We start from the raw sequence: 23,272 nt of genomic DNA, 5'->3' as shown, positions 1-23,272 counted from the left end.
GTGCTACCTAATTTCTGGTGAGCGCCACACAATTGGAATGTAAGGGTATTAGGAGTAAGAAGTAAAAAAAGTAAATAGAAAACTAGGTGTTTATGGTTAGAGTATGGTCTTGGAGTGCAAGACCTCTGAATTTTAGGACAGTTCTAGATTGTGAAGAGGTCCAACGTATGTAATGGGAATGCTTTGCCCAAGTGGCATGCAGGTGAAGGTTCTTGGAGTTTAAGAAGAGATCATGAAACTGCAGAAGGAGAGTTATTCTTTATTACAGAAGTAGCAGGAGATTTTTCCCCTTTACACGTCTTTTGGTGGTGAGAAGGAATTTTCCATTTCTTTTACCTTGATTGGTGACATCCTCCCATGCTTCCAGTGGACTGGAATTTGCAAAGAGGAAACCTTTTTGTAGTAAGTGGAGGAAAAGGTCGGCTCTTGGTAGGATCTTTAGTGCTAAGGATGAGGAATTCGGGGATTGTGGTGAGTAGTTTCCTTTTAAGTTTGGGAAATTGTACTACTGAAGTTGAATAGGACGGGACAGGGAGTGTAGTTTTCAGGTACTCCTATTGTTTAGCTTAGGTGGGGAGGCATAACAGTTCCTTCACATCACTTCTTATAAGAGGGAGATAAGGATTACTGTGGTAACTCCTACAATATATGTTTCTTTGGAGGAGGGGGGATATGTATTTTTAATTTTTGTAGGTACAGAGTAGGTGTATATGTTTATGGAGTATGTGGGATATTTTGATACAGTCATGCAACGCATAATGATCACATCATGGAAGATAGGGTATTTATCTCAAGCATTTATCCTTTGTGTTACAAATAATCCAATTATACTATCAGTGATTTTAAAATGTACAATTAAATTATTATTGACTATAGTCACCCTGTTGAGCTTTCAAATACTAGTCTTATTCATTCATTCATTCTATTTTTTTTTTGTACCCCTTAACCATCCCTACCTCCTCCTCACTTTACCACTCCCCTTCCCAGCCTGTGATAACCATCTTCCTACTCTGTATGTATCTCCATGGATTCAGTTGTTTTGCTTTTAGATCCCACAAATCAGTGAGAACATACAATGTTTTTCTTTCTGTGCCTGGCTTATTTCACGAAACATAATGACATCCAGTTCCATCCATTTTGTTGCAAATGACTGAATCACACTATTTTTATGACTGAATAGTAATTCATTGTGTATATGTACCACATTTCTTTATCTGTTCATCTGTTGATGGACTCATAGGTTGCTTCCAAATCTTGGCTATTGTGAACAGAGCTACAACAAACATGGGAGTGCAGATATTTCAGTATATTGATTTCCTTTCTTTCGAGTATATACCCAAAAGTGGATTGCTGAATTGTATGTTAGCTAAATTTTTACTTTTATGAGGAACCTCCAAAGTATTCTCCATAGTGGTTGTACTAATTTACATTCCCACCAACAGTGTAAGAGGGTTCCCTTTTCTCCATATCCTCGCCAGCATTTCTTTCTTTTTTTTTTTTTATGAGGAGTCTCGCTCTGTCGCCTGGGCTGGAGTGCAGTGGCCGGATCTCAGCTCACTGCAAGCTCCACCTCCTGGGTTTATGCCCTTTTCCTGCCTCAGCCTCCCGAGTAGCTGGGACTACAGGCGCCCGCCATCTCGCCTGGCTACTTTTTTGTATTTTTTAGTAGAGACGGGGTTTCACCATGTTAGCCAGGATGGTCTCGATCTCCTGACCTCGTGATCTGCCCGTCTCGGCCTCCCAAAGTGCTGGGATTACAGGCTTGAGCCACCGCGCCCGGCCGCCAGCATTTCTTATTACCTGTCTTTTGGATATAAGCCATTTTAACTGGGGTCGGATGATATCTCATTGTAGTGTTGCTTTTCATTTCTGTGATGATCAGTAATGTTGAGCACCTTTTCATACACGTCTTTGAAATTTGTATGTCTTCTTTTGAGAAATGTCTATTCAAACCTTTAGCCCATTTTAAAAATTGGATTGTTGGTTTTTTTTTCCTGTTGAGTTGTTTTGAGCACCCTATATATTCTGGTTATTAATCCTTTGTCAGATGGATAGTTTGTAAATATTTTCAACCCCATTCCGTGGGTTGTCTCTTCATGTTGCCGTTTCCTTTGCTGTGCAGAAGCTTTTTAACTTGATGTGATCCCATTTGTCCATTTTTGCTTTGGTTGTCTGTGCTTGTGGGTTATTCCTCAAGAAATCTTTGCCCAGTCCAATATCCTGGAGTGTTTCCCCAGTGTTTTCTTGTCGTAGTTTCATATGCTTAATTGTCTTTTATTATGCTAGACATTTTATTTCAAAATTACTGATAGAAATAATTTGAGGCCCAGGATAATGTTATCTTTCTTTAGAGAGTATCATGTATCTTCTGTTAGGATACTTGGCATATTGGCAGTTCTAGCAGCACCATAAGCCGATTTTAAGTTTCTGTTGCTCAGATGACTCATAGCTAACCTATAGTTGAGGTAAAGGCTGGTTAACTTCTGGTATACCATTTTTTAATTGCAAGTCGTTATGTCCCAAGTGAAAGTGCCCTGTTGTTTCTTTGAGCCCCTGTGTTTTGTTGGTTGTTGCTTCCAACTTTTATCCTCCTCTCTCCTTGAGGCTACCAAGTGCACTCTCAACCTTTTGGCAGTCTCTTTTAAATAAGCAGATCTCTCAGAACAAAAGCATCTCTGAATGCCTGCCTCCTCTTAAAGAATTTGCAACTTCTGGATCTTGGCTTCGTACATTTTATCATTTTGTTACTTGTAAGATTTTAAAATTGTCCTTTAACTTTTTAAGTTGTCTTCAGTGGAGAGTTTTTCTGAATTCCTGCACTTGGTATTAATATTATTGGAAGTGAAAAATCAGGGCAAGTTATTTAACTTGTTACTTAAAATATGCTTCAGACTTCTCATCTATAACATGGAGTTATTAATTACTTACTATCTTATAGGGTTTTTGAGATTCTTAAATGGGACAACACATTGTGTGTTTATAGTGGTACCTGACATGTAGAAAATGCTCTTTATTATTACATTTATTTGAGAATATAGAAATTTGTTTGTTGCTCTTCAAAGATTTTCTAAGCATCAATTAGCTACTTTATTACTGAAGTAATTTGCAGGGATTATGAAAGACTTACAGATGACATTAACATTGACTGACATTTCTGTCAACACTGATTTAGGTAAATTAAAGTTTTTCCCCCCTAATGTATTTAAGGCTCTATACTATAAGGCACCTTTAATTTTATCTAAAAGTTGATAATGACCCTGATATATGTGTGTGTGTGTGTGTATGTATGTTTATGTGAATATGTAAAAGCTGATTAGCTGTGATGTGTGTGTATATGCATATATAAGTATAGTATATAAATATTAAATGGGAAGACATTTTAATTGCTTAAAATATGGTCTCTTGATAAAATAATTGGGCTGGAAGTAAGAAAAACAAAATGAAATAGAATTGAGATTTTTGTTTTAAATATTTTTAATTTCTGAAAATAAAGTTTTTCCAAATATGTTTTTCTTTCTATGCATAAAATAGAAGATACAATTTTTTTTTTATTTGTCCTGTTTTAAAAATTGAGTTCTTGGACTAGATGTAACGTAGACAGGAGAAAATAATAATAAAAAATATATTTATAGCAGAACTCTTTTTAAAGTTTGGTGACACCTATTTTAGCAATACCAGTGCATGAAGAAAAATATAGCTTACATGGTAATTCCCCAAAGTGGAATATATGTATACTGTTTCTCTATTCTGTAGATTTGTATTTGCTCTTCTTTCTTCTGCCTCAACCTAATTGTTGTGCAGATGAAGTTTGACTTATTCTATTTTGCATCAACACTGAATCCTTCAGTACCATGTTCAGTCTTTCAGTGTCGTCTTTCGCTTCGTAAATTGAAATGGTCATGATATATTAAGGTTTAAAGAAATCCAAAATAAGTATCTTTTGAGATGCAAAGAAAAATACAGCACTTTGAAATTTTCCAAAGTTGTAAATAAATCCTCCTTTTTGAAAATTGTTATGTCCCGTTCCTTTGGCTTAATGATTTTTAAATTTTCTTATCCTGCTATATGTCCTACAGTTAGTTTAAGGTAATTATTTCCATTATTTTGTTTTCTCTTCCAGGTTAACAGAACCTTCTGGATATTTAACAGATGGCCCAATTAACTATAAATATAAAACTAAATGTACATGGCTCATTGAAGGCTAGTAAGTATATAGTCTGGGTCACATTAATGTATTCTATTCTTAAATGATAAAGGTGATCATATTAATATCAAAGCATTAAAGTGTAATTACTTTGTCATTTTGTTTATTTGTTTATTAGTAGATAACATTTACAACTTATAGACTTCACATTTAATGTAAATTACACTACCTCTTCACTTGTGACAATAGTTTAATTTTTATATATATTTTGTTTTTGAGTTATGCTACTGTGGTATTAAATTCAGTAGGCATTTTTTGGGTTTATTTTGAACATCTTGTTATGACATTTGAAGACTTCGTAGAAATTATAAAAATATTTCATGCTGAGCTATGCTATTCATATAATTTAGCATTTTACTTCTAAGAGTATTTTTAAAAGAACATTTTGTAGAAGAGAGAGTTAATTATTCATTTAGAGGTATTTTCAGTAATTAGGGCTTGAAACAGAATCTATCTATTTAAGTGTATTGTGAGTGGAGCATAAAAGAATAGCTATGAATTATTTTTGAATTGTTTTATAATTTCTAAAGAGTATATGTAGAAAATTTTTTATTTAAATTTTTCTAACTTAAATGCTGTTCATTGTCTGCTGTGCACCTATAGTTACATTTTATTTGTCAACATTTTATCTCATTGAGAAGTTTGATTAAAATTTAAATAAATAGTTTTTTAGTGCCTCCATATAAGGGTTCTGTAAAAATAAGAATAGTGGCTTCTTGAGTGTTGATTTTTAAAAATCAACTTTATTTAAGTACCATTTGCATACAACAAAATGCACCCATTTTAAGTGTACAGTTCCACAGGGTTTCAGTGATGTATACAGTTCTATGTAACCTCTACCTTAAAGCAAGACATAGAAGTTGTCTTTTTTTTTGAGACAGAGTCTCACTCTGTTACCCAAGCTGGAGTGCAGTGTTGTGATCTCGACTCACTGCAGCCTCTGCCTCCTGAGTTCAAACAATTCTCCTGCTTCAGCCTCCCAAGTAGCTAGGACTTCTGGCGTGTGCTGCCATGCCCAGCTAATTTTTGTATTTCCAGTAGAGACAGATTTACCATGTTGGCCAGGATGGTCTTGATCTCCTGACCTCGTGATCCGCCTGCCTCGGCCTCCCAAAGTGCTGGGATTACAGGCGAGAGCCACCCTGCTTGGCTGAACATTTTTTATTGACTACATTTTAGGAAAATAATGATACATACATATGTCCTGTTAATAGATTTTGAAAGTTACATTTTATTTGTACAAATTAGATAAGATGGTTTATCAATCTTTTACCCTGATGATATAAGGATTTATAGCAAAATTATCTATAAACAGATTTCTAATAAAATAGCCTATCTAAAGTTTCTTCACTCTGTGCTTTGTATCTTATATAATAAATATTATGTATTTATTCACTCTGTGCTTTGTATATTTTAATTTTAAAAATATTTCATATTCATTTTCAGTCCAAATGCAGTGTTAAGATTAAGATTCAATCATTTTGCTACAGAATGTAGCTGGGATCATATGTATGTTTATGATGGAGATTCAATATATGCACCTTTAATAGCTGTACTTAGGTAAGTAATTATATTTAATCAGTTGCAGAAAAGTGACTGTATAATTCCTTAACTTTAAATATATATTGATATGTACTGCAAAATAAATTTAGTAAAGGTACTGATAGTTACATTTCACAGATGATTATAATACTTTGCTATTTGCTGTAACTGTCAATTTAGGTAATAATTATGTAAATATTATTATGTAATTATGTAAAAATAATTGTGTAAATATAACAAGTACTATATTGGAAATACAGATTTCTTTCTAAATATTTTTTATTCTCATTGTATTTAGTTTATTCTTTTAAAGTGGATTGAATATGTTTTCAAAACTATCTATTTGGATATATTAGAGTGAGTTCTAGCTGACAAATGAATAGACAAGTTTTTTTTTTTAATAGTTGTCTTTTTATTTTAGTGAAATGGTAAAATTTTAAATTCTGCATAAAAGAGTTAAGTTATGCTTTGTGCAATGGTTAATAAAGACGGAGTTTCTACCAATTCTCAAAATATGAGAATTTTGTTTGCTTCAAAATATTTTATTGTTAGTAGTATGGTAGATTATTAATTTTAAAATTATGGCATTGTGTCATTTTAAAAATCTTATGTATATTATAAAAAGTTTCATGAATAGGAGAAAATCTATTAGACACAGAAAAAATTATGAACATGTAGTACAGATTTTGTATACAATGTAACATGATTGTTGATAAGTTACTCATATTATTTACTTTTGCTATTTATACAATATCTCTTATATGTTCTATCATTGTTGAAAATTTAAGTATGGATAAAAGCTTATTGGTCCCTTCAAAATTTTTTCTTTCCAATTTTTCTTTTCACTTTTCATGTGGCAAATGTTCTATTTCGTTCCATTCTAATACATTTTATTTTGTTCTGTTTTATCAGGAATGTGAATTATTATTTTGGACAGAAATGTAAGGGCTTGTATTTCCTTAGGAGCTTAAGTACTTATTCTGTGATATTGCTATTGCTTAAATTTTTGAGTTGTTTGAACATTATAAAAGGGATAGCCATAAGCAGTCCTTCATCTAAGGACAATAGAGAGAAAATAGAGTGGAGCCTTGCAAGTAATTAGATTGTAAGACAATTTATTGTAACAATTAAATTTGATCCTCAGTTCATACATTTATTTTTAGCAATTTAAACATCACTTTGCTATCTTAACTCTATTTCTATGATACTGTTGGCTGACCATCATTTAGGTGTGTGCCTGTTCATTTGTTTATCTAGTAATTCTAATTGCTTTGTATTAATACTCATCCATTAGCATTCTTACCAACACTTTCTTGTTACTAAAGGAAGATAATTAGCAGGTGGGATTTAGTATATGGCTGTGAAGATGGAATTAGTGATTTCTCATTAGCAAGTGTTCTTGTTAGCCCTCCTAAGGGAAATGGAAAACTCATGTTTATTGATATTGAATATCCACTTGATGTTAAGCACTAGGCTAGGCAGTTTAAATGTCATCTAATCCTCACAAAGATCGTATTGGGGAAGTACTAAGTACTATTATCCCCATTTTACAGTTGAGAAAATTGACATTCAGAGAAGTTATTTGCTTCTAATAGATGGTAGAGCTAGGATTAGGACTTGAATTTCAATCTCCTGATTTAAAAGCGTATGCTGTTTGTACTTCATCTTGCTAAGAATTCAGAATCTAATATGTTTGAATTATTTCAATTGTATAAATATTTATTACTCAACACTTAATTCCAGAGACTGTCACAGGCTTAGAGTACATAGTAAGGAAGAAGGCATAGCTATTGCAGTGACTTTAGATACCAACTACCTGCAGTTGGGCTAGAACAGATTTCCTAGGTTAAGAGCACAGTCCTCTACAACACGGGTCTCATCTCTACCCCAGATCCCCTTACCAGTCCTTGGAACAGGGCTACACAGTAGGAAGTGAGTGGCGGGCAAGTGAGCAAAGCTTCACCTTTATTTACAGCTGCCCTCATTGCTTGCATTACTGCCTGAGCTCCGCCTCCTGTCAGATCAGCGGTGGCATCAGATTCTCATCGGAGTACAGGCCCTATTGTGAACTGCGCATGTGAGGGATCTAGGTTGCTCATTCCTTGTGAGGATCTAGTGCCTGATGATCTGTCACTGTCTCCCATCACCCCCAGATGGGATCATCTAGTTGCAGGAAATCAAGCTCAGGGCTTCCACTGATTCTACATTATGGTGGGTTGTATAATTATTTCATTACATATTACAGTGTAATAATAATAGAAATAAAGTGCATAATAAACGTAATGTGCTTGAATCATCCCAAAATCATCCTCCCCCTGGTCTGTGGAAATTTTGTCTTCCATGAAACTGGTCCCTGTTTCCAAAAAGGTTGGGGACTGCTACTCTATAACGCTGCTGTCATTTCAGACAATAGCTGCAAGCCTGGTGGTCCCCACCTACTCTGACCATCTGGCTACATATTTAGGGGTTCCTACTCTCTCCAAAAATTTTGATAATTCACTAGAATTATCATAGAACTCAGGAAAGTTCTACACTTATGACTATAGTTTTATCATAAAGGATAGAAATCAGAGCCAGCCAAATAAAGAGATGCATAGAGTGAGGTCTGGGGGGATCATAAATGCAAAGCTTCTGGGTCCTCAGAATGTGTTAGCCACCCAGCACATCAACATGTATCACCAACAAGGAAGCTCATCTGAGCTTCAGGTGTCCAGAGTTTTATTGAAGTTTCGTTATGTATGCATGAGTGATTGAATCAGTGGCCATGAGACTGAACTCAAATCTCTAGCCCCTCCCATCCCCTTCTCTCTTGGGAAGTTAGGCTAATACCATATGGTGCCAACACTTCAATCACATGGTTAGTGTTTCTGGAGTGGCCATCCCCTATTCTCAATTATATCTTTACCTTAAATTAATTAGGGGCCCACCATGAGTCACCTCATTAGCATAAATTTTCAGGGCTCACCGTGAATAGGAAGACACTCCTATCACTCAGGAAATTTCAAGAATTTAGAGGTTATATCCCAAAAACTGGGGACAAAAGCCAGCCAATTCTTTAGTATGCAGTAGTCATGCATTAGTGGGGATATGTAAACAGATTTTTCACACAGCGTAGTTAATGTTACAGTCAGGTTATGAAAGAGTACTATATAATTTCAAAATAAATAATCCTTCATGTTGACTTTCATCATGAGTAAAAGAATGAAGTATGGGGGTCAGGTAGGACATTCTAGAGAGAGGAAAGCATATATACAAAGGTATAGACACATTAAGGAGCATTATATTTTAGTGCAATAGTAAAAAGTTTTGAGTAACTTTATTGTAGGAAATGTGAAGGATACGTAGGAGTCACATTTCTCCAAAACAGCAATCAGTGACATATACTTAGTGCTCATTTTGTGCCAGACAATGTGCAGGAGTTCTTTATAAGCATTAGTTTATTTAATCCTCAAAATAACCTTTAGGTAGGTATTAATATTGCAATTTTACAAATGCAGAATTGAGACACGGGTTTTCTGTGAGTGGCCCAAAGGTTGCCTAGCTAGTAAGTCAGAAAATGAATCTAGGTTATGTAATTGTAGATCCTAATCCCTTAATCACTGTAATACTGCTTTCTTGTACACCACACTAAAGAAGTTGGACTTTGATTCTGTAGGCAAGACTTTTTAGAATATGGAGAATGGATTGGAATGGAGAAGTGTTATTTTTTTTTACTGTGTGCTGGACAATTGTGTGTTGGATGTTGTGTTTGGAAAATCATATATAGTAATAATTTGAGGCCTAGAAAGATTATATTCTTGCAGAGACTACCTGGGGACGCTAGCAATCCATATTCAACTCAATCCAAACTCAGATATTGGGCTGATTCATAGCTCAGCTGCAGTGCAGTCCTTTGGAGGGCCTAACTTTAGGTAGTTTGCTTTTACTTCCAACCATTGAAATCTCAGTTCAACATGAAGGCCCTGGGTTTCACTTGTTGTTTCCCTCACTCTGTGAAATCCTTGAAATCCTTACCACGCAGTTTTTTTTTAGCCCCTCAAGTCTTACCTCCAGCCTTGAAATCAGCAAATGCCCATAGGGCAAGTGGCCTCAATGCCTGGGCAGGCCTTCAAGCTGATTTTTCTGTTTTTATATAATTTGTCATTTTACTAGACTTCAGTTGGTCCAAATTTCCTGGTGTATTATACAATAAGTAGAAACTCTCTTTTATTTATTGTTTTAAAAATATTTGTAAACAAAAAACCAAACAGATCTGTTCTTTTTTGTTTGTTTGTTTTTTTGAGATGGAGTCTTGCTTTTCACCAGGCTGGAGTGCAGTGGTGTGATCTTGGCTCACTGCAATGCCCTCCTCCCGGGTTCAAGCGATTCTCCTGCCCCAGCCTCCCGAGTAGCTGGGACTACAGGCGTGTGCCACCACTCCCACCTGATTTTTTTTGTATTTTTAGTAGAGATGAGGTTTCATTGTGTTGGCCAGGATGGTCTCGATCTCTTGACCTCGTGATCCGCCCGCCTCCGCCTCCCAAAGTGCTGAGATTACAAGCGTAAGCCCTTGCACCCAGCCCAGACCTATTGTTTTTATCACTTTCAGAGAGCTCTCAGAGACTAGCTGTATCTATTATAAAGACCTATTATTTTTAGTAATACCTTTATATAATTTTATTACAATGAACAATATGTATGTATAACAAAGACTGGTGTCATAGGGTTTGTATTATTTTGAGTCTCATTTTAAAATCATTTGTTGTTTCACAAACAGAACCTAGTAGATGTAATAATAATTACTAAAGTGTTAAATCAAGAGTTGATTACTTTTTTTTTTTTTTTTTTTTTTGAGACGGAGTCTCGCTCTGTCGCCCAGGCTGGAGTGCAGTGGCCGGATCTCAGCTCACTGCAAACTCCGCCTCCCGATTTACGCCATTCTCCTGCCTCAGCCTCCCGAGTAGCTGGGACAACAGGCGCCCGCCACCTCGCCCGGCTAGTTTTTGTATTTTTAGTAGAGACGGGGTTTCACCGTGTTAGCCAGGATGGTCTTGATCTTCTGACCTCGTGATCCGCCCGTCTCGGCCTCCCAAAGTGCTGGGATTACAAGCTTGAGCCACCGCGCCCGGCCGAGTTGATTACTTTTTAACTTGTCTTTGAGAATGTATTTTCCAAATAAATTATTTGACTATAGTATTTCATTTATGTGTCAAATATGATTTGAATGGGGGAATTCAGTTCTTAGCGGTACCTAAACATAATTTTAACTCTTTCTAAAGGAATTGACTGTGTCGATTTATATAATTTGTTTGTTAGCAGCTTCTTTTCTTTCACCTATTGCATGTTTTCATAGATTTAGAGAGGTTAGAACATAAAACTAAATGAAGATAGGTTATTTTCCTCATAAACAAGTAGTCTTAAAACGAAGTACAAGTTACTAGTTTAAAACTATTTTGTACATTTATATCTCCCCCACCCCAAATTTTTATTTGTGTGCTTATGGGCTTATGTGAGCAATATTCGTTTTGGAATAGTAATATAATAGTAATATATTAATGCAATTTGCATAGATATGCAAAATTAGAAAAACATAAAAGTATATATTTTTAAATTTTTAAAAATATTTAATTTTAAATCACCTAGATAAATGTATTGGAAATGTACAGCTATAATTAGAATGTAATTTAATTGCTTAGCTGATGTAGAGTGTCTTCAGCTTCATCGGATTTTTAAACCAATCAGAATAAGTAAAGGTACAGGGTCACTTATTAGAGTAGCAAGGTGACTTTAAGTGAAGTTTTATATGAATTAAGTGAAAGAGTACCCTGTAGTATTATGACAGGATGGATAGCAGGACAAAAAGGAGAAATGAGACATTGCCTTACAAATAATAAGAAAAAAAATGGGGTACAGTGGCATGAGAGTAGATTTTAGTGTATTGGCAGCAGTAGTGGAACTAATTTAGTGAGAAATGGAGAAGAACTTCTTTCAGATTTATTCTCCTTTTAGTTGCCCAGTCTGATGCACAAGCATTACTGATCCTGGTAAGAATATTTCTGAGTAAAATTTTATGTGCTTAACAGTCTTATGTATATCTACACATACAATACTCTGTTTTGTTCTCTTTTAGTGGCTTGATAGTCCCTGAAATAAGGGGCAATGAAACTGTGCCTGAAGTTGTTACTACATCTGGCTATGCACTGTTACATTTTTTTAGCGATGCTGCATATAATCTAACTGGTTTCAACATTTTCTATTCGTAAGTATTTTTTTAAAATTCCATCTTTTAATGATTCTTGTAATTTAATGTAAAAGAGTTTTTTGTTGTTGTTTATTTTTATTAATGTCTTATATGCCAGAAGCAGACTACTGTGTAAAATTTCAAATTAGTATGTAGGATCCTTTCTTAAGTGACATAAAATCTTAATAGTATGCCACAAAATGTGATCTAAGCCTATAAGTTTGGTTGAAAATTAATTATGAAATTTACAGTTGTTTGTTGGCAAGTGATTAAGTAAACAAATACTAGTGTAACTTTACTGGTAGCAACAGATGTGTGAGACTGCACGGAGTTGTGAACTGCCTTTCAGTGCTTTAAGGCATATCACTTGTAATTTGAAGAGGATTATGGGAGCTGAGTTTTTGTAGTCTCTATTGCAAAGACTGTACTGAATGCTATACATACATGATGTCATTTAATTACCTTCAGTTCTGTCAAGTGGGTATATTTCCCATTTACACATAAGGAAATTGTGGCTTAAGAGATATGTGGTTATACACCACTATCTCCTCTAAAATAAGAAGAGTAATATTCATTGTGAATCTATTATATGCCTGACACTTTATAAACATTTTTATATCTAGAAGACTGAGGGTAAAGTAATGAGAGATGCTTTCAGATGCTTTCACAGGAATGGCTAGAGAGGAAGTCTATATATATTTTTTTCTTTTCTTCAGAATGTAAACATTGATAACCAGAGAATTTTTCACCAGAAATATTCTAAGTATCTTTGAATTAACAATTTATTATGGAATTATTTATCCTACAATGTATCCAAGTATGTATGCAAGGGATAACAAATATATAGTAGAATATAATCAGTTAAAGAGTCTTAAAACTAAATATGATAAACATCCCTTTCCTTCCGTAAGAGTGTACAGGTGATAGCATTCTCTTTAAATATTATACAGCCAAGTTATATCTTGACTTCTCATATAATTTTGAATATTCATGAATTTAATTTTTTTAATGTAAAATATACATTCAAAACATTTGAGTACTTAAGTCTTTACAAAACATTTTGCTTGGAACTGTACAGATCCTGCAGATGTTGAGCATGTAGTCGTTAGACATTTGAAGTCTTGGTATCAAAGTAAATCTGTTGAATAAACTAAGACCAACTGCAGATAAATAGTAACAATTTCATAAGAGTAAGAGGATGCAGAGTAAAGAATTACATTGTGAAATTGTGTTACATTTATAAGCACATAGGACACAGTATAAAAATTATAAAGTTTATGATGTATCAACCGAAATTTTTTTTCAATTTGAATATATATGAATTATATTTTACAGAATCAATTCTTGTCCTAACAATTGCTCTGGTCATGGGAAGTGTACAACTAGTATCTCTGTTCCAAGTCAAGTATATTGTGAATGTGATAAATACTGGAAGGGTGAAGCTTGTGATATTCCTTACTGTAAAGCCAATTGTGGTAGTCCAGATCACGGTTACTGTGACCTAACGGGAGAAAAATTATGTGTCTGCAATGATAGTTGGCAAGGTAAGCACGTGTGGTGTGATGGCTTTTGAAACGCTGATTCATATGTATAATAGATTAATACAAATTCCACATTTATTTGTTTCGTTATAGTTTGCGCACCCAAACCTCATGTATTTACTTTTATTTTTAGAATGTTCAGATTAATAATCAACTTCTTAGTTTTTTTGTCACAAATAGAATTGGCAAAGATTTTGTCTCTATACTACTTTGAAGACTAAACGAAGTGATATATGAAACTGAATTGTTAGGTGTGTGATCATTATGGTCTTCTGTAATTTGTTGTCGACTCTCCCGAAATTTGGTGACTTTACTGAATTTAATGTGGTGCATTCAGATTTGATTTATAAGGGCAATATAAATAGTATATTACAAAAATAAATGCCCATCTTACAAGGTACTGCAGTATATGAAACTTATTTCTTAGGAAAGGCTGACATCTTGTGGCTATTTTAAAAAGAACTGGAATATTTTTAAAAGTATTTTAGCTGCTTATTGCAAAAGTCAGATTCCTAGGAAAGAATATCTAAGTAATTTTTATAAATATCTATCATCAAAGATTAAGTTTAGACTATACTGAATAATGTTGGCTTACTTGTTTATCTGGATATAAAATAATAAATATTATCATTATGAAATTAAGAGATATGCTTAGTTATACATACACCTACCCACCTAGAGCTTACTTTTTGCTAGTTGCATTTACATATGAAGAGCTTCCTTTGTGCCAACATATTAATCCTGTTGAAATAGGGAAATTTGACTCAATACTTACATAATCTGAAGTACTTGATTATGTCTTATTATAATACAGTGTAATAAATAGTAGCAATAGTTCCCAAGTTAAAAACCAAAGAGAACATACTCTTCATGTAGTTGTATTCATTATTGCTGAGATGATGTTTTCAAAAAAGTGTTGTTGAGTATGTTCAGTACTTACTTAGAGGAATTATTTTAGGCTTTGTATAAATTATGCCTGCCTTAAGCTCATGTTAGCTTATAAAAAATATTAGGTATGTCAACTGCACAAAAGATCTATGATTTCTTATTAAATCAAATTTGGTTACCAATTACAATTATGACAGATACAAATTTCTAAATGTTCTATAATTACAGGGACATGTATTTTAAGTGACTCTTTTAATCATTTGTGACTTTTCTTCTCCCCAAAAGTGCCTTGAGATACAATTTTATTTTCATTTCTGTCGTGAAACTAAAATAACTGTCTTTTCTATAGAGACAATGGTCTATCTGTATTGTATTTAATTTAAGACCTGATAAATAGAAATATAGCTCATACACACAGTATTTTTCAAACCGGTCTTCAATTGCTATTAGTCTGCACCTCATTTCAGCAGTCTTAAAAGCAAATGAGGGATACATTTGTATAACATTCTCTGAACAATTCTGTCTCCTTTTCTGTTTTTTATTTACTTTCATTAGTCCTTCTTTGAAAGGCTTTATTTTGTGAGTCTTGTCATATAGATCTGATTCAAAGCGTTAGGAGTTTTTTCTGGCCTTTGTTTTTTGGCCTTTTCATATCCTATTATTCTCATCAGTAATGTCCCAAATCATAAGAATTCCTGAATCTAATATGTCTGTAAGCAAATGGAAATGGGGAAGTAAATACTGGGTATGTTCACTTTAAAAGCAAAGTTATAATAGCAATAATCTAAGAAATGCATCTCTATGTATGTGTATGTGTGAGTGTATATGCACATTTATTTATAAATACATATACATTTTTTATGGAGAATAGTGTGAAAGTCCTTTGTAAATTATAAAATGCAGAAATAAGACCAATTTTTATACCATTTTCTTAATAATTAAGGAAATGATTTCTCAATTTATATGTTTGAAGGTAGAGGGCTGGTAAATGAGATAGTATGGTGTTTTCAAGACAAATTATGTGCAGACTGGTTACTTTGTGCCTCAAACCTGATCCTGATTCTGTATTTAAGGAAGCATAGCTCCAAAGTAGGTAGGATTGTGAGCAAAATCATTTAGGGGAAAATGATGTTTTTATTTCAGATATATAGAATGGGAAGGAATCAGTGAGGTAAGAAGAGATAGATTTGCTTCTAGGACAAATGGGGAATGATCAAAGAATGAGAGACATTTGAAAATGCGCACTGCCGAGGCGATCTTTATGAGGTTCAAAATCTGGTAGTTTTATACAAAGTGTTATTTGGAACTGGATTCTTTAGGTTAGAGTAACAGATTGTTGTTATCTCCATTGTATTTTATCCCTTGTTGTTGCTTGACTTACTCTGTTTGCCTCTATGCTAATGTATATTTTTAAAAAATGAGTTACCCTCTAGAAACTTGGGTTTTATTAAGATAACATAGAGGAAAAACCTAGCTTTATATTAAGTCTTGAGTTCCTTCTTAACATTTCTCTTTTGCTTAACCTACCTGGTCTTTGTGTGTCATTTTTTTCTTTGGTTTTTCTTTTTCTTTGAGATAGGATCTCACTCTGTGGCTCAGGCTAGAGTGCAGTGGCATGATCACAGCTCTTTGCAGCCTTGACCTTCCATGCTGAAATGATCCTCCCAACTCAGCCTCCTGAGTAGCTGGCACCACAAGTTGCACACCACCATTCCCAGCTAATTAAAAATTTTTTTTTTTGTAGAGATGAGGTCTTTCTGTGTTGCTCAGGCTGGTCTCAAACTCCTGGGCTCCAGTGATCCTCCCACCTTGGCCTTTAGAGTAGCTGGGACTACTTGAGGGCACACAAGTTTGTTGTATAATATTTAATTTTGTCATCATGTATAGTTGTCAAAGATAATGATATATACATATTAAATATATGACTAAAAGTACAGGGACCTGTGTAGACTCATCTGCTTCTGTGACAATAAAATAGAAAAAATAGACTTCATTTTTAAGAGTAGTTTTATGTTCACAGGAAGATTGAGCAGAAGGTAGAGAGAATTCCCATTTACCTCCTGCCCCAATGCATACACAGCTTCTCTCATTATCACTATCTCCCACCAGAGTGTATATTTGTTACAGTTCACGAGCTCACATTGAGAAATCATTATTAACCAAAGTCCTAGTTTACATTAGGGTTCACTGTCAGTGTTGGACATTCTGTGGGTTTGGACAAATGTATCATTACATATATCCACCATTATAGTATCAACAGAATAGTTTTTTTAACCTAAAAATCCCCTATGCTCTGCCTATTCATTCTTTCCTTCCCCTACCCCTGCCAACCACAGATCTTTTTACTGTTTCTATAGTATTGCCTTTTCCCAAATATCATATAGTTGTAATCATATAGTATGTAGCTTTTTATGATTGGTCTTTTTGACTTGACAGGATACATTTAACTTTCCTCCATGTCTTTTTATGGCTTGATAGCTAATTCCTTTTCAGCACTGAATAATATTCCATTGTATGGATGTACCAGTTTATCCGTTCACCTACTGAAAGACATCTTGGTTGCTTCTGTAAAATTTGTTTAAATTTTAATAAGTCACCTGAGGGAAAAAGACAACTTTGAAAAGCACTGGTCTCTTAAAATGGCTTCCAAACATTGGGATAGATGATCAATTTTTATAAGACATCAAAAGCAACATATAACAAATTGAATTCATGTTCATGTGTAAAGAATACAATAGAACAGTAATTTTCAAAGTAGATTCCAAGGTATGATGTTCCTCCCACCAACTCCCTTCCGAGTAGTTGTATGTTTCTCTGTTTTATGTAACTTTGAAAAAATCTGAGGAGGCTGAGGCAGGAGAATCACTTGAACTCGGGAGGTGGAGGTTGTGATGAGCCAAGATTGTGCCATTGCACTCCAGCCTGGGCAACAAGTTCCTCCTCATCTCCGTCTGAGACCACCTCAGCCTGGATTTCATTGTCCATATCATTATCAGCATTTTTGTCAAAGTCGTTCAACAAGTCTCTAGGGGGTCCACACTTTCCCACATTTTTCTGTCTTCTTCTGAGCCCTTCAAACAGTTCCAACCTCTGCCTGTTTACCCAGTTCCAAAGTCACTTCTACATTTTCGGGTATCTTTTCAGCAGCGCTTCACTCTACTAGTACCAATTTACTGTATTAGTCTGTTTTCACACTGCTGATAAAGACATACCAGAGACCAGGCAATGTACAAAACAAAGAGATTTAATGGACTTACAGTTCCCCATGGTTGCGGAGGCCTCACAGTCATGGCGGAAGGTGGAAGGCATGTCTCATGTGGCGGCAGACAAGAGAAAAGACATTGTACAGGGAAACTCCCTGTTTTAAAACCATCAGATCTTGTGAGACTTACTTGCTATCACGAGAACAGCACAAGAAAGACCTGTCCCCATGTTTCAGTTACCTCCTGCCGGGTCCCTTCCATAACAAGTGGGAATTCAAGATGAGATTTGGGTGAGGACACAACCAAACCATATCAGTTACCAAGTTTAGATTGGTAGGATGTGAGTATAAAATCTGTATGCAAATATTAGATCATTCAGATATTTTCCTGGGGATGATAAATGACATAAACTATAATAAGTAGCACTGGCCCATTCATCTCTAGAATGTTCGTTAGAGAGAAATAAGCTTTCACCTTATTTCAGCAACTTATTTTTGCTTCTCTCAACCTGTTCTCTAAATAATACAAAAGGATATTGAGTAGCTCACAGGAGAAATGAGAAGACTGGATAAACTATTGTTGGAAAGAGGCCAGATACAAAGAAAGGCTAGGCCTATAGCAAAGATGAAGCCAAAGGAAAGTTTGAGTAGGACATTCCTGTCATTGCCATGGGATCTTGGGTTACTACCACTGGCACCCTTACAGTATGTACTGCATGCTACAGGAATGGAGAGAAAGAATTGTAAATTGTCTTTACATCTTTGCATCACTTATTAAGACTGAGTCCTGCTTAATAGTATCTGCTTGGCTAAACCTAGGTCTTGTCCATACCATGGCTGCCTAGAGATACGAAATAGGGAATTTAACTTTCCTGTTATCTGTAGTGAAAGAGGTTCTCTTTCTGAACAAAATTCACACAATAAAGGATTCTCCCAAACATAGGAAAGGGGATTCAAATGATTGAGATTCCCAAACAAAAAATTCAAATGATATATTTTTAACTCTAGATTGTTACCATAATTAACAAGGAATGGGCCAATTTGTTCTCTCATGTCTACTCAGAGGAACTTTGCAGTGTGGACTAGATGTAGGGGTAGACAGGTTAAGAGACAAACCAGCAGGCTTCAGCATACAATTTTTTCTTAATGTATTACAACAGATTTTTTCCCCCTATTCTACAGAGAACAGTGAAAAACAAGTCACCATCATTTATATATAAGACAGTTGCTTAACTGTTATCAAATTGTTCCTGTTCGTTTTCTATTCCAGAATGTCCTGCTCAATCCTATTGCTTGATTCTTTTAAATGTCTTCAGGACATTTTTATGTTTTTAGTATTCCTTTTTAATTCAATTCAGGTACGATTCTCATATAAGGATTGAAGTTGGCTGTTTTAAACTCTTAAATTATTGATTGAAATATAGGATCTGGAAATGTAAATCATGTAATTTAATAGTTTTGTTGCGTAGTGCCTCTGATCTTTCTTTAAAGTTACACTTTATTGTAACTTACTCGTTTCTCAGATGCTCAGTCCCTCACTATCTCAAGACCTTTTTTAATTCCAAAGTTCTTCCTTGAAAACCCTTACCCCATTTATATTCTAAGTCCAGGTCAGATCCCCCTGTAATATGCTGTCATAGGACCCTATCTTTTAAATTTATAGCATTTATCACAGTTTATAATTACGTGCTTGTATGATTCTTGGATTATCTTTGCCAGTGGAATATAAACTCCAAGAAGTTAGGAATGATTATGTTTTGATCACCTTTGCGTTTCCAGAACCTAATATAGTGCATGGCATGTACTAGCCACTGGTATTTGTTGTGGTGGTTGTTGTTGTTGAATGAATGAATTAGAAATGTTTTAGTTTACTAGTATAGTGATATGTAGACATTCAATTAGAGATGTTTTGTAAGATTATTACTCTAATAAATTATGTTATTTACTTCCTGTATAATTACTTCTGAACATTGAGAGAAGCAATTGAATTTGAACATTTAAAATGTTATTTTATCAAGCATTAGTTCTTGGAATCTTGGTCTTATTTTGTTTCAATCTTTTGGCTTTAGATTTTAACATTTGCCATTGGGTGGCGGTATTGACTACCAGAAAACGCACTTAAACTCTGGCATTCAAATTGTAAAAACTTGGTAGTTTTGTTTGACTTAGAAAAATGTAAAATCTTTCAACTCAAATTCATGAATATTTTATCTGAAGTATTTTATCTGGGTTAGTCATATAACATATAAGGATATATTTAGTTATTTTAGGATAGTATATAAGTACACATGAGATTATAGGTTGCCTTGAAGAAATTCACAAAGTAGCTTACATTTTCTTTTAGAAATATACTAATAATGAACACGGTCAATCTATTTCTTCTCTTTTAACTTTGAGGAGGGAGAAGTGACAGGTAATGCATTTAATTCCATTAAATTCTTCCCACTTAACAAAAACAGCAGATCTGACTTTTTTGTGAGAGCTAATAAAATTAAATTTTTACTCTTAACCTACTAAGAAAGTTGACTGTTTAAAAATAAAAGTAGCATTAAAATCTGTACATGACAGCCCTCTTTCATGAATTCATTTATTTATTTTTTTCATTTATTAATGTAACAATTTTTTTTTTGAGCTTCTATTAAGTGCTAGGCACTGCTCTAGGTCCTTGGGATACATCACGGAACAAAGGAGACAGAGATCCTTGTGGAACTTAATTCAAGCTAGGAGAGACAAACACTAAATAATAAATATAAATTATATAGTATGTTAGAAGGTGATAAGTACAATGGAAAATTAAAGTAGAACAGAGAAAGAGGAATAGAAAGATCTGGGGGTTACATTTAAAATGTGATGATATGCTTAGGTTTTATTGAAAAGATGACATGTGAGAAAAGACTTCAAGCAAGTGAAAGAGTTCAACCATACAGATATCGAGGGGAAGAACATTCTAGGCAGAGAGAACTGTCAGTTCAAAGACCGTAAGGCAGGAGCAAGCCAGGTGTGCATGAGGACCAGTATAAAGGCCATTGTGGCTGGAATTGAATTACTGATGGGGAGATTAGTCCGATATGAACTCAGAGAAGTTACACAACAAGGGAGATGGTTGGGGATGTAGAATTAAGGGATTGGTGGAGGGGATGGAGATCCGTGAAGGATGGAGCCATATCAGCTAGATATTCTTAGCTTTGTAGACCATTGTAAGGATTTTGACTCTTACTCTAAGTGAAATGAGGGAGCCGAAGGATTTTGAGCAGAAGATTAATATTATATGGCTTAGTTTTATAAAGCTCCTATTAGTTTCTACCTGAGAATAGACTGTAGTAGCAGTGTACCTCAGAGGCTACTGCTATAATCTAGATGAGAGATGATGATGATGGTAGCTTGGACAGGTTGATAGCTGTGGAGGTGGTGACAATTGCTTGAATACTGAATGTGATTTTAAATGCAGGATTAATAGGATTTGTTGATGGTCTACATGTGGGGGGTGAGGGAAAGAAGAGTCAAAGATGACTAAGGTTTTTTGGTTTGAGCAAATGGAAAGACAGAGTTGTCATCAACTAATATGAGGAAGATTTTAGGAAGAATATTTGGTTATGGTATGCCAAGTTAGAGATGTCTTTGAGATATCAGAAAGGAGATAGTGAGGAGGCAGTTGGATATATGGGTCTGGAAATTGATGGAGAGAGATCTGTACTGTAGATATAAATTTGGAGGTTAGTTGTCTTAAATATTAAATTGGAAACCATTGATGAAATTGGATGAGATTACCAGGGAAGTTAGCATAGAGAGGGAGAATAGAACCAAAGACTGAACTGTGGGTCACAACAAAATTCAGAGTATTCTGTGCTAGGCATATAAATTCCTTTCTTAGATAAGCTTGCCTTATGTTGAACTATTTATAGCCACTTATTTTGTTGCCTCTGACTTTATAAGATTTTGTTGCCTCTGACTGTGCAGGACAATGTAGAATGAGCAAATCCTCCTCTCAATATAGCTAATTCTACATTTGTCATTTTCAGCTGATCAGAACCAAGATCTTAAGTCTTTCTTGCAGTTGTTTTTTAAAGACTATGTATTGCCATGTCCATATTCTTAACATGGTTTATCAATTTTCTTCAAAGCATAATGTCTTAGCTCAGGCTGCTATAACAAAATACCACAGATTAGGTCACTTAAACAATAGGCGCTTATTTCTCACAGTTCTGGAGACCGGAAGTCCAGTACCAGAGTGCCATCATGGTGAGGGCCGTCTTCCTGGCCCTCTCTCTCTCTGCCACGTAAAGATAGAACAAGATGACTGCCTTTTTTGTTCTGTCCTTACATGGCAGAGAGAAGGGGAGGAGGAGAGAGCGAGAGCAAGAGAGAGCCAGGGAGAGAGAGAGCGCGTGTGAGTGCGAACATTTGAGAGCTGGAGAGTGAGCAAGCTCTCTTCGTGAGGCACTGATCTCACCATGAGGATCCTACCCTGATAATCTTATCTAAATCTAATTACCTGTCCACAGCCCCACCTACTAATACTATCACATTGGGAGTTAGGGTTTCAACATACAAATTTTGAAGGGACACAAGCATTCAGTCAATAACATGAGAAATCTTTTTTTTTTTTTTTTATTTGAGACAGAGTCTTGCAATACCACCTGGGCTGGAGTGCAGTGGCACTACTCGGCTCACTGCAACTTCCACCTCTCAGGTTCAAGCAATTCTCCTGCTTCAGCTTCCCAGGTAGCTGGGATTACGGGCTCCCGCCACCACGCCCAGCTAATTATTTGTATTTTTAGCAGACACGGGGTTTCACCACATTGGCCAGGCTGGTCTCAAACTCCTGACCTTGTGGTCTACCCGCCTCAGCAGCCCAAAGTGTTGGGATAACATGTGAGCCACCACGCCCGGGTCATGAAAATTCTTAGAATGAATGTTTCTTAATGTTATTTCAATTTATGGAGGAATTCTTCTCTATTCACAATTAAAGTTATCTTGGGAAAGTCAATTAACTATCTGGTTATAAATTTCATTATTTATACAAAGAGATTATTTGCCCTTGTCTGAGTCTTGAGATGCTAACTCGATCAAAGTGAATTGAAGTAGTGTCTTGCTGTATATGCTTGACTAGCTGATATTACAGTAGCAGTTTCCTTTTTAGTAAGTAGACATTTTGTAATAGTTCGATTTAGTAAAATCTTCTCTTTGCAGTGAGGTTCAGTACATTTTATTAATAAAGAATTGGAATTTGTAAATAATATTTATACATTAGGCAACTATTTAGATATTCTGTGAGCATTATACATTCACCAGTCTAATAAAATGGGCAGTTTAACTTTTGTACCTAGAAGAAGTTTTGACATACATGCTTTCATTATTTGATAATTTATTATTTTAGATGTTTTTGAAATATAATTTTGATGGTTATGATTATTCAAAAAAATTGGTCTTCAACATTTTTGAAGTTAGTCTTTTCTAAGCATACATATTTTGATAATACCAGGAGTTTTCAAAATGTGTGCTGCAAGGGTTATATAAGGAGATGGGTGGGGATAGGATGGAAGATGAGTGGCTGGCTCTTTTCTGCCTCAACCATAGTGTCATCACTTTGCAATATTTTACATATTGAGATTCCTTGTAAAACTTTGTTTTAAGCCTTCCACAGCCCAAAAAAAGTAAACTGGAAACCACTGATC

At 34.9% G+C, this 23,272-nt stretch overlaps 1 protein-coding gene across 1 annotated transcript in view; it reads left to right on the top strand.

Moving 5' to 3' along the window:
• The window catches only part of ATRNL1 (attractin-like 1), an 834,587-nt gene that overhangs the window by 22,492 nt on the left and 788,823 nt on the right, over positions 1–23,272 (top strand). The window contains exons 2-5 of the mRNA XM_011927827.1: positions 4,121–4,204; positions 5,651–5,764; positions 11,856–11,984; positions 13,302–13,510. Of these exons, the coding sequence (XP_011783217.1) occupies positions 4,121–4,204; positions 5,651–5,764; positions 11,856–11,984; positions 13,302–13,510 (536 nt within the window). The remainder of the gene's footprint in view (positions 1–4,120; positions 4,205–5,650; positions 5,765–11,855; positions 11,985–13,301; positions 13,511–23,272) is intronic.

Source organism: Colobus angolensis, unplaced genomic scaffold (genome assembly GCF_000951035.1).
Source record: "Colobus angolensis palliatus isolate OR3802 unplaced genomic scaffold, Cang.pa_1.0 Scaffold75, whole genome shotgun sequence".
NCBI lineage: Eukaryota > Metazoa > Chordata > Mammalia > Primates > Cercopithecidae > Colobus > Colobus angolensis.
This window is presented reverse-complemented; position numbering and strand designations above follow the sequence as displayed.